The 12,809-nt window shown below is 48.2% G+C and overlaps 1 protein-coding gene across 4 annotated transcripts in view; it reads left to right on the top strand.

The window, feature by feature from the left end:
• Wdfy4 (WDFY family member 4) overlaps positions 1-10,822 on the top strand; it is a 218,847-nt gene extending 208,025 nt beyond the window's left edge. For 3 of the 4 annotated variants that reach the window (XM_029469142.1, XM_029469139.1, XM_029469140.1), the window contains 5 exons: positions 2,481-2,660; positions 3,609-3,791; positions 5,569-5,653; positions 9,308-9,419; positions 10,386-10,822. In XM_029469142.1, coding sequence (XP_029325002.1) covers positions 2,481-2,660; positions 3,609-3,791; positions 5,569-5,653; positions 9,308-9,419; positions 10,386-10,452 — 627 coding nt within the window. In that variant the 3' untranslated portion in view covers positions 10,453-10,822. The remainder of the gene's footprint in view (positions 1-2,480; positions 2,661-3,608; positions 3,792-5,568; positions 5,654-9,307; positions 9,420-10,385) is intronic. The other variant, XM_029469141.1, reaches the window with a different exon arrangement.
• Positions 10,823-12,809: the final 1,987 nt, after the last annotated feature.

Raw genomic sequence — 12,809 nt, 5'->3', positions numbered from 1 at the left:
TATATATATATATATATATATATATATATATATATATATATATGCGCTGTTTGCTTCTGACTAATTGTTTCCTTATGATGTATTTTGAAGAGGGTTACTGAGCAATCATACAAAGTTTTCCAAAACTACCCTATAGCTCTCCAATGCCATCAACAATTAACTGAGTCTACCCACCTTGCCACAACAGGCTGTCATGGGAAATTATTTTTGAGAGGTTTGATTTTATTGCATTGTATTTATATTTTGCTAGACATAGGATGATATAACAAAGTCGTTTTAATTACATGCATTCTGCAAAGAAAAAGAAAGAAGAAAAGAAAGTGAAAAAAAGAAAGGAGACAGAAGAAAGGAAAGGAAAACGAAAGAGCCCATTGGGTGCACATTAGAACTGCTGGGCTCTGCCTTGGGTCTCCTGCCTTTCAAGATGGTGCACACTGGATGTCCCTGACGCTGTAGTTTCTGGGCCGATGGATGTCAGCAAACCATGCCTATGTAGGCAATGCCATACCATGCCGTGCACATAGTCCTCTCTGCACAAAGCAGACTGATTGGGTCCACAATGCAGCCTGTGCTGCCACTCAGACTCAGAGCCATACTCTCTGAAGCCCCAGACTACCCACGTCAGGGACTGTCAGGGCCCCTTTGCCTGTGTCCTTTGGTGTTGTTATGTCTTTCATGGTCAGAACTTCATCATCAGACTCAGGTCATTCTGAAGGCCAGAGGATTCTTGTCAATCTCTTTTTTCCTCTGTTTTCATGCTTTTGAGACAACTCAAACTTCAATGGGTCATGTCCAGAGATTTGCCACCACCATCTGGTTGATGTCTCATTAGGATCCATTGAGGACAAATGGGAGCTTGTAGCAAAATTTTTTAATAGCTGTGACCAGGCAAAATGACAGCTTTGAAAAATGATGCTCAGTCTATTTGACCCAAAAGAGTGAGCAGTTTATCTCTGCCAGGCAGGGCTGGAGCTCTATCCTTGCTGAGCCAGCCCAGCCCCATCCGGAGTGCCACCTCTGCGCTCCTCTGACAGACGCTAAGGAATGGCAGGCATATTCAAACAGAACCAGCTCAGGTATCTCTCTGGGATGCTTGGGGTGGAATCTTCACTATAGCCAGTAGCACTGGGCCCAGGAGGAACCTGGCCTCTTAAGATATCTGGAAAGAGCCGGGACCTAGCAAACACAGAAGTGGATGCTCACAGTCAGCTATTGGATGGATCACAGGGCCCCCAATGGAGGAGCTAGAGAAAGTACCCAAGGAGCTAAAGGGGTCTGCAACCCTATAGGTGGAACAACATTATGAACTAACCAGTACCCCGGAGCTCTTGACTCTAGCTGCATATGTATCAAATATGGCCTAGTCGGCCATCACTGGAAAGAGAGGCCCATTGGACTTGCAAACTTTATATGCCCCAGTACAGGGGAACGCCAGGGCCAAAAAGTGGGAGTGGGTGGGTAGGGGAGTGGGTGGGAGGGTATGGGGGACTTTTGGGATAGCATTGGAAATGTAAATGAGGAAAATACCTAATAAAAATATTAAAAAAAAAAAGATCTGGAAAGAGCTGTGTTCAAAGCCAGCCATGAAGCCTAAGACAAAATAGCCAAAGCCTGAAGGTCTAGAGCAAGTCCCCAAGACACCATAGGACATGAACTTATATCATATCCATAGGGCTGAAAAAGTCACATTTTATGCCAGCCAGAAAACTCAACGGGTAAAAGTGCTCTCTACCAAGCCTGTCAGCCTGATGCTGATGCACATCTTTAGTCAGATCCAGTAGCTCATGCTGATAGTTCTAACACTGTAATTCCAGTTTGGACTGGAGGTTCACGAGTTCAAGACTAGCCTAGGCTATGTTGTTAACAGCCCTTTCTCAATATAAAACAACAAAAGTTTGAACACTTCTTATATAATGACCTGGCTTGCAGTCTTTCTTTCCAATCTGGTTTAAGGACTGCTTTGTTTTCAAGTCTCTCATTGGGTAATACATCTCCAACTTCAGTATGCATGAGACTTCTTGGATGGGAGTGTGTGAGAAAATGCAGGTTCCAAGGTGCCACTACCAGAGTTTCTCATTTAGCAGACCAGGAGCAAATCCACTAAGACTGCAGATCTGCTGAGCCTGCTAGCTTGGCTATCTTTTGCCATTTGAAACCTTTGCATACTAACAGTCCGAGGGACTGCTTCAGATTCAAGAAGATTAAAAGGAGCAGACAGGCATAAGGACACTTGGGACCCTTGCTGGATGACTACAAAGGGACTGACTATTGCTTCTCCCCAGGTCCTAGGAGTCGACATGACTGAGAGGCCGACACACATGTGCCCCCCACTCCCACCCCCACGTAATCACTTGTCTGTAAAATTACTGACTCACTCTGAATCTCTGTTTCCTCATCTGGCACCCAGAAGCAGAGGCAACATATTAGTAGCCATACTGCAAGTCTCTCTCATAACCCGTGGCTGTGCCTCCTGTTCCTAGGCCTTGTATGGACACACTCAGGCGGTCACATGTCTGACAGCCTCTGTCACCTTCAGTCTCCTGGTGAGTGGATCCCAGGATCGCACTTGTATCCTGTGGGACCTGGACCATCTCTCTCGTGTGGCCTGCCTGCCTGTCCACCGGGAAGGCATCTCAGCCGTTGCCATCAGTGATGTCTCGGTGAGACCTGCTTTCTTTCCCCATTTCTGGGTCCAGTTCCCCTGTCTCTGAGCTTGCACAATAGTATTTTGGACAGTGCTGCAGAAGAAAACCCAGGGACAGACATAAGATGATCATTCCCAAATATGGATATGGCCCTATGTGTGCCAACCATCCCCTGCCGATAGAAAGTAGGGCACTAGGAGATGTGGCTCTGGGATTTGCACAGCGAGGCTGGTCAGGAAGATATGCCCACGACAGACCAAGGCTCAAGATATAAATGAACCTTTTAGGAGACAATAGGGTCGCCCCTTCCTGAAGGTTCAGAATGACATTTCAGGGTTCTATGAGCCACCTACTGTCACTGGCACCTCTGTATGCTGTCCTCCATTAGATGAAATCTAAATTTCTTCATGGAGACAGTGTTGGACAGCCCCTTATCCAGAGAGACAGGGGCAGTTTTCAGACTGTATCTTTCCTGGAAGTCAAGATGTTATAAGGGGTCAGGATCTTGGAGGAGCCCAAAGCCTGAACTAGAGTTAGCCTAGCACAGACTTATTTTGGCTAACCATTTCAGACATTCCAGTCTGTGCTAGGCTGGCTCCATTGCTTGGGACGTGAGTCAAGGCAGAACAACATGGAGAAGGGCACGATGGTTGTTTATTCATGACATTCAGGAAATAGAGGGCTCAGAAAGGACAGAGACAAGGTACACCCTTAAAAGCCATACCCCCCCCCCACACACACACACCTGTTACCTGTTTCTTCTAACCTGGACAAACCTAGCTTCCATGATATCTCAAAAACACCATCAAATGATGTATAAGTGGGTTGATGAGATCAGAAGCCTGTAAGAAGACATGAAATAGGGGCACTTTGCTGTACCACTTATAGGTGACTGAGCATATGTACTGTGTGTATGCTGCTGGTGAATCTTGCATAAAATAAAGCCAGATCTCTTTGCTATAGGGAACCATTGTCTCCTGTGCCGGAGCCCACTTATCCCTGTGGAATGTCAATGGACAGCCCCTGGCCAGTATTACCACAGCCTGGGGCCCAGAGGGAACCATAACGTGCTGCTGCATAGTAGAGGGGCCAGCGTGGGATGCAAGCCATGTGATCATCACGGGGAGTAAGGATGGAATTGTTCGGGTAAGTGAAGTTCTGAGCAGACTGAGTACCCAGCACGGTAACTGTGTTTCTCTAGTTTATTCACTCCTTCCATGGGCCAAATACTGCATGTGGAATTTGAAACTATTCCATACCAGATACCTATAGCAAATGAAGGGAAGGGCGGCCATTTTTACAGCAAAGAGAAAATGAGAGAGAGTTATTGGGTGAGCAAGCCAGCAAGCCAGCAAGCCAGCAAGCATGTGTGTGTGTGTGTGTGTGTGTGTGTGTGAGTGATAAGGTATGCCTGATGAATGGTTAAGTTCAGTAGATTATAGTACAAAGCTGGAAAACATATAAAACGAATTAAAACATATAAAACCTACCAAACCATTTATCCACTAATCTATCTACCCACCTACTGTTTATCTTTCTACCTACCAACACACTCACTTATTATTCATCCATGCTTTTGTTTGTCTTTCTATCCAATCATCGACTTATCAGAACTTCCATCCAGCTAGCTAACCATCCATCTATCCATCAACCCACTTACTTAACTCAATATCATGCCAAGATCTCATCCGAGCCACTGCAGACCCTTTCTATTGGGACACCCAGGCTTTAAAAAAGAAACAAATATGCTCTGCATGTAGTATGTGCCACGGTTGAGATCAGAGAGTAGCATGAGCTTTCAGAAGGACCTCCAGGAAGCCAAGAAGAGAAGGAAACACTGACTTCAGGGGACGAGGCGGGAAGAGCAGGACTCGGGATAGGTTTTCTGAGACTGGCAAGAAGGATGAAAGAATGGGGAAGAGTGTGGCTCATCAGGAGTCTCACCCAACACCCTGACCTGTGAGAAGATGCTGCCTCTGGAGGAGAAGGGAAGTGATACAGTCAGGCTCAAGTGAAGAATGGATTTCCCTCTGGCAGGCATCCCTCAGGAGAGGTGGTATTTTAGCTGAGATCTGAAAATGAGGAAAAGTTGGTATATGTGGAGGTCAGGGGGCCAGCATGGATGGCGAGAGATAAGCCTGAGGAGAGATGCCCCAGAAGCCTCTCCTACAGTGTTCTCAGTGAGGGGCACACAACCCCTAGCCTTAGCTGGCCAAGACATTGAAAGGTCACATAGAGAGAGGTTTGGTGGGTATGAGAAAGAGGAGCTGGGGTGATTGAGCCACGCGGACACGACTCAAGCATGTGTAGGAATAACTATGTACTCAGCCTTCATTCATTCAGCTTAGTGATTGAACTGGAACCTCCCAGCCCCCGGGAGCTAGGTCTAAAAAAAAAGTGATTTGTGTGAAGTCCAGGCATTAGGAGGTGGTGACAGGCGTTTGCTTAACTAGCCAAGTCTAGCCGAAATGGTAAGTGCTTTGGTGAGGGCTCCTGTTTCTTTTGTGTGTGTGTGTGTGTGTGTGTGTGTGTGTGTGTGTGTGTTCAAATAAAACTTTATTGTAAAATAGGATGAGAGTGAAAGTTAGACACCGGAAATTGACCTCTGACCTCCACATGCTTACTCACGGGTGCATGTGCCTCCATACATGCATGGAATTGATACAGGGTTGCAGAAAGGAGGAGGAGATCTATTTAAAAGTGAAGCTCTGCAAACCGCAACCCTTACAGGCTGAAGCACCTCCTGGGAAGCTGAAACCTAAACACCCCACATCCCGATGACACCATTCACAAATGAGTGATCAGGGCCTATCCCCATCTGCCAGGGTCCCCCAGGTGCGAGGGGACAGAGACAGGCAACCCTGACCCTGAAGACAGTATAATTCTACCAGGCCATGACACACGTGTTCTCCTTTCTGGGCAGATTTGGAAGACAGAGGACGTGAAGATGCCTGTTCCCAGGCAGGCAGTGATGGAGGAGCCCTCCACGGAGCCCCTAAGCCCCAGAGGTACCTGCTTGGAGATCTTGACTCATGTTGCCCTCCTGTATGCCTCTCCCCCTGCCTCGGCACCAGGGCTGCAGCCCCACATGGTGCATCAGAGAGCAGGGAAGTGCTGCCAAGCTCAAGGACTACACGCATTACTTTTGATTTTTGTGATACCATCCCTGTTTGGCAGAAACAACTCCGGGACAGAAAGGTTTATTTGGGCTCGTGGTTTCAGGCATTCTCACTGGGGGTAAAGCATGGTGGCATTTGTGACATTGGAATGTGAAATGGCAGTGTTCCCATGCAGCAGAGGAGGGAGACCAGGACTGGTGCTGGGTGTGACACTGACAGATGACACGTTTCTTCCAAACAGTCCCCAACTCTTTAGTGCTTTCAAAATGGTGCCACGGGCTGGAGTCAGAGCATTCTCCACATGAGCCTAGGAGAGACTTTTCAGATCCAGACCATGACGGTGGGCATCAGAGAATAGTGTGTGTCCTGCAAGGACTGGGGATACTAGGAAGCAGTATGTGAAGCTCTGTTGAGTCCTCTGCTGGACTCTGTAGTCTTTATTGGACCCAGTGAACTAGGATATGGTGGGTGTCAGGGGCCCCAGGGCTTAGTGGGTATATATGTTCACATGTTCTCCTTTGATGTTCTCTGGTGGTCCTGGAAGCCACAACCCAGCACCTGAGTACTGCTGGCTAATTATCTAGACACCAACCTGTAAGCAGAAGAAAGGTGCCCAGTGAGGAGGAGGCAGACCTATCATGCCTCAGATGCCCCAATAGCCCTCATTATGCCTCATTTCCGTTCAGCCAGAGGCTTCGTATAAATGTTCTTTCCTGCCCTGGGACTCAGACCAACCAACTGAAAAAGCTCAGAGTTCCTGGGCTGGATGTGTCACACACATTCCCAGGTGATATGCACACAAAAAAAAGAGAGCACCATTCTATGGCAGAACCCTCTTCTCGTGTGACAGGTGAGACCATCTGCCATCTCCACCACCAAGGCTATCACAGGGGGACAATGTCCTAAAGCATGAGACATTCTGCCAAAACCCTTCCATGTGTCCTCTCCTTTCCGACTGCAGTGCTGAGCAGGAGATTATAGCAAGGTGTCCAACTTAGAGAGAAGGAAACCAAGGCACAGAGAGGCTCAGTAATTTGCCCAAAGTCATCCAAAGCTTGCCACCATGTCCACTTCTGCCACTAAAGCAGTGGCAGTGATGCTGACTTCAAACAGGATCACACAGTCGCCTTCACCAGCCCCTCTGCTACAAAGGCAGGCAAAGCCCTCATCATCAAAACGACACCACTGCACCTCTAGCTACTCAGTTATCCCTTCCACCATCCCTGTCTTCACTGCAAACATCCTTCCTGCTCAGCCCCAACTTCAGAAGATTATGCCCAGCACCAAGCTGTCTCTCTTGCTGACCCACGAAGGAAGAAGTGTTTTACTGTACTTGGAGAGTCCCCAAATCTGCCAAGAGTTCCTGTTACTGCCCACAGGAGGGGACTTTTTCCAACCTTAGGGAGATAATTTGGGCATGGTGGTCATTTTCAATTAGTTTACCTCTGTTGCATTTTTTTGTGCCTCCCTGATTCATGCAGACATTCATTGTGAGTTCTCCCGAGAGAACAGACAGAACTTGCTGGGGCTCCACTGTGTCCTACATTCAACTGATACCCCAAATCCCTTCCTTTAGCACTTCTAGGAATTTGTCATAATCTGGGTTGAGTCAGAACATAAACATCACAAGACCAAGAACTGTGTTCAGCTCAGTGTCCTGGTCCCTCCGGTGCTTGAGGCCATGAGGAGTCATCTCATGATGAGTGTGAGAGAGGAGCACATAGCTATGTGTGATGGAACTCGACACTTCTTTTGAGAGCAGCAGTCACATGCCCTCAATCCTGTTTCTGTCCCATGGGAGGAGCCAGCTCAGGAATCCTTTTCCCTTGGCTATTTGTGAAACAAGTCACAGATGTGACACTGAATGTCACCTTAGTCTCAAGGTCACCTGCCCCCTTCATATTCCTAAAGTGCGAACTCATCCCAGCTCACAGACCCTCAGCACGGGGACAATGGGCCCCCAGCTTCTGTTTGGCTCAAACAGTAGTCACGTGGTCTGAGGAACAGGAAGGGGACCAGGCTGTAGACCCAACTCCATTCCACAGCTACTGTGGTCCTGTTTCTTTTCTGCTAGCTAAGAATATTCCCTGTGATTCCAATCTTGTAGAATACAGCGCATCGAGAAACCAATGGACAGATAAGAATCCACTCCACAGAATTCATTCCTCAGATTCCAAAAAAATTCTCCTTTGTGAACACAGTGATATTGACGTTAGGGAAATTACAAGATCGTTTCTAGCAGACAGGACGTCTCAGGACCCTCATCCTTCCCCTGCTGTCTGTCCTGACCTGAGGTTACTGCTGCCCTGCAGAATCGACAGCAAGTAGGCTTTCCGGATTGGGGTTACCGATAGGATTAAAAGACAAAGTAGTGCACAAATAGTTAAAAAAAACATCTGATAGAATTTCTGTTAAAGTCAACGAGTCTTAGAGCAGATTTGTGAACGTAACTCACTGGAGGGCTCTCAGAAGGAAGCCTGATACCCTCGTCACAGTGCTCAAAGCCGTTTTGTTGGAAAGGGATCAGAATTACGTGTGACATGTGAATATTTGCATATGTGTCCTATTGGTGTGTATGTTATTGCACACCCTCAAATGTCTCCAGGGGCAAGGAAGGAGATCTGTAAACATACCGAGGATATGCATTGTGGGCAGCTGTAATCTAATTTCTGCTTGGAACTCATTTATTCTCATCTGTGGGAAGAACTAGCCCACCGGAGCACGGTTTGCTTGGGAAAACAACCCCTAGTCTCTGACTTAGGTAAGGAGTGGTGTTAGGACTTGTGCTAGAATTTCCAAGTGTCTGTCTCCATCCATGGACAGAGCTCTTGACTCGGATCCTATGTGTTCTCTGTTACACTGGGTCTTCCGCACCCAGAGGAGGCCATTTCAACACGGCGGGGGCAGGGGATACAGCAGCAGTCAGGTCCCGAGATGATGAAGTGCTCTCACTGGGCCATGCCCACTTGCTGTCTCTCCATCTCACCCTTCACATCGAAGGAATGACTGTCTGTCTCTAAATGCAGTCATTAGAATGAGTGAGGTAACAATCATTGAGTTATATTTTTTTTTGAGAAAATTCTCTCAGCATTTAATTATTGGTTGGGTGTGAGAGGATTTAGCTAAGTTGATAATGCAGACTTTATGTAATTTATTTTTACTAGGCAATTACAGGCGGCATTACACCCTGGCAGCAAGGTATTGTGGGGCATCTTATTAAGCATAAAGCCAGTAAACACTGATGAACAATTTTGCTGAACTAGGCATGCAATTTAGAAAGCAATAATACACAAATCCAATTTGGTACACAATGGATACCACGGCACGTCAGCACATGTAACTATCACAGCCTGCAAATTAAATTGGGACGGCCCTTTTTTGCAACAGCACAGGCCAAGATTAAATATATTTTCCCCCTCAATTTAACAAGTTGCTGACCACAAATATAAATGTTGTATCTGTGTGGTCCTACGTATGGGTGCACACGGGCTTTGTGCATGCAGCCGCCGATGCTCTAACTTTCCTCTCTCACACTTTCCACAGGTCACAAGTGGGCCAAGAATCTTGCCCTGAGCCGAGAGCTGGATGTCAGTGTTGCTCTGAGTGGCAAGCCCAGCAAGGCAAGTCCTGCTGTGACAGCTCTGGCCATCACTAGGTAAGAGCAGCCTATGAGCCGAGGAACTTTCTCCAGGTCTCCAGCAGAGGGCGCTACAGCCAACCTAGCCAAGTCCCAACATTTCCAGCTGGGCTTTCAATGACCAGACCCAGGGAGATCACATCACTACAGGGATCCAGGCAGGCCCATCTTGTTGCTAATCCTCAACGTGCTCTTCTTGATCCCTATGTCACCAGTATGCATAGATTCACAAAGAGATGCGAATGGTAGAGAACTATAATTTGTAGGTTTGTCTTAAAGAGGTCTTTTTGTCCTGAATCCCACTAGTGGTACTAACATGCTCAGGATGACTGTGGTACATGGCGGGGGAGGTGCCTTATGAAGTCTCAGCCAATGCAGAGTAGACTCAAAGTTGACCCTGGGCTATTATTTTAGCTGTCGTGGTGATCCAGTTAATCCTTCTAAGGGGTTACAGTCTCAAGAGCAACTGACTTTCCACTCTTTCTTCACTCCCTGGCCTGCAGTAGCCTTCTGGAGTGCCTGGTGTAGGAAGTGCACAGTGTTCTGGATGCCAGGCTGGCCTACATGGGGTGGTGTGGGGGCGGGGCAGGAGGAGGAGCGTGGGCCTATGCTCTTCACTGGAGCTCATGCTGATTGCTCTGCCTGGGCTGGGGATGCATCCCTCCTAGGCAAGATGCTCTTCCAGAGCTATAGCTGGAGAGACCTTAGCCAGCCCCTCAGCACCTCAGCTTTCTCCCAGTGCTTTGGGACCCACAACAGTCGCTGTTCAAAGCTCCCCTTCCACACACTCAGGGCCACCCAGAGTTCATCTCTCCCATTCCCTCTCATAGCTTCAGAGGAGACAGGACAATGAGCAGTTTCACCATGTCTTGGAGACAGCCCCCCCCCCCCCACACACACACTGTGATTTCCCGAGTGCTGGCTGGGTGTGTGGCTCTGATGCAGTGGCCTCCAACACTCTTACCTTTTCTTGATCTTCCCAAGGAACCAGAGCAAGCTCTTAGTTGGCGATGAGAAGGGGAGAATCTTCTGCTGGTCTGCTGATGGGTAGGAGACAAGGTGCTGGAGGGACCGACCTGAAAGCTTGGAGCCCTGGGGTCGGCAGCAACAGGCTACAGGCACAAGATGATGCGTAGCCTGGGCTGCTTAACCAGAGCAAGTTTTGGGGGGCTCCACTCCCCACAGTTCTCAAGGAGTCCCTGATGATTTGCACCGTGTACCCGAAACATGTCTGTAGTCTATGAGACTTCTGTAGGAAGGATCTTGATAGACACTGATGCTGGAAACTGACGCTGCATGGGAAATTTCTACATGGCTCACTTCACCAAGGCTTATTGCACTGGGAAAAGAAGAGGGTGGGTATTGGTTCATGGAAACCACCCCACTGTCTTTATTTTATTAAAACTCCATTTTCCTAATGGAAGGCTACTTGAGCATTACCTTGTCTGGTCTCATCTGAATTCTTACACGTCAGCAAGGCTCCTGTGACTGTTGCTCACCACAGGCCATACATGTGACTGCCACCTGGCAGGAGTGTCAGGTAGAGCAATAAACCAGGCCTGGACATCCCTCCCTCAACTTTACCTCAACAAAAGCAGGTAGAGGTTTCTAGCCAGGCCCTGTCTTGGTCATTTTGTCCCTCTTTTCATTGTGCCCCTCATGTTGATTTGAGCTGTTGCTCATCTTGGAGAAATAGGGATTGTGTAAATTCCTCAGCCTCAGCCCTTTTCCTGAAATTTCCCCTATAGGGCCCAAGTAGGGATATGACACCTCATGTTTCTCTAAGCCCGGAGAGGCTCTGGTGGCTGTCTGTCCTCCAGGCTTAGGGGTGGTAGGAAAATGAACTGATGGCTCTGAGTCATCCCACCATTAAGGAGTAGTAAGTCGACCTAAAGATAAATATTAAGGAAGGAGCAACAGTGTGTGGACACGGAAACATAGCAAAAGAGCACAGCTGGCCATCCTGATGTATCTGTAAACTTCTAGGGTTCAGCAAAGAGGAAGCTGGGGGAGGGGCCTATTCCTTGGTCCAGGACAGCCTCCCCGGATGGGAAGGGCTCTCGTCTGACCCTGGGATCAAGGATCATGCCACTTCCCACATCATCTGCATGCACTATTAGCAGACAGTCCATTTGCAATCCCTTGTCTGGCTGGGTCTGCGCGGAGGGCTATAAATATAACAGCAGAGAATACTGCTCTTTAGGAAGGCCAAGAGGCATGCCATAATATCAGGGCTGGGCCTGCAGGCATTTTTCAAAACACAATCTTTAGCATTTATACAGAGCTGAAAGGTATGCTAGTCAAAAGTCTGCCTTCAGTCCACTCATTCTGTAAGAGTTTTAGCTTCTATTCACCCCCTATCAAGTAGTTCTGGGATTTGCCAGCCTAGCCTCAACCTGCTCCTGCTGGGTCTGAACTACAAGAGGAGACAAGCTTGGGTCTTCATGCTAGAATCTTAGGGCTAAGGTGTCGATGCAAACAAGGGAGACTCAAGAAACAAGGTGATAAGAAACAATATCCCATACTATAGAGTAGGCACAGGCGACCTTCTAGCTGCAGTTAGCTCAAGGGTGTAAAAGTACCCCACACTGGGTGGTTTAAGTGACAGAAATTATTTCATAATTCTGGGGGCTAGAAGTCAAAAGCCATGGTGCAGACAGGTTCATTTCCTTCTGGGCCTCTCTGACTTGTAGAAGGCACTTTCTCCTGTATCCTACATCCTTGTGTGGCCTTCTCTCTGCCTGTGGACCCTACTATCTGCTTAGAATGACACCAGTTCTAATGGATACTAATCCATCAGTATCCCTTGCAAAGGCTCCAGATGTGTCAGGCTGCAGGAAGGAAGAGCCAATGGACCAAAGTGGAAGCTATTGCCTTGATCCAGGGGCTGGAGGCTGATAAAGGGCAGTGTGAGTGAGAGCAAGGATCAGAGATGGTCCTCCTCAGGGAGCAGCTCCCCAAGAGTCATCTAGGCAAGGATTGTGTGGCAGACGGTCCAGAGCTGATGGTCCCAGGAGTGACAAGCTAGAGTCCAAGCAAACACCCCTCCATGTGTAGAGGAAGTTAGAGGAGAACTGTGTGGGGGTGTCATGTGCAGGATAGAATGGGGCCAGGGAAAGATGGATGCCATGGTATTCAGGAACTGATGGAGGTACTGTGAGGACAGGGAGGGGCTGCAGGAAGATAGGGCACTGTGGAGGAGAATGGGACAAGATGGGAGAACTGGCCACTGCTGTGGATCTTGGAAGATTTGGTGGCACCTGGCAACGGGGTCTTGGATGCATGTTACCTGCAGGAGGAAAACTGCTTCGTACTGATTCAGAGGAGGACACAGATGTCCCTGAACCCTGGAAGATGAATCTGGGTTGCAGACTCCTGAGGCATCGGCAGTAGAGCATCCTGGGGTGA

This window comes from Mus caroli, chromosome 14, assembly GCF_900094665.2.
Source record: "Mus caroli chromosome 14, CAROLI_EIJ_v1.1, whole genome shotgun sequence".
Classification (NCBI taxonomy): domain Eukaryota; kingdom Metazoa; phylum Chordata; class Mammalia; order Rodentia; family Muridae; genus Mus; species Mus caroli.
This window is presented reverse-complemented; position numbering and strand designations above follow the sequence as displayed.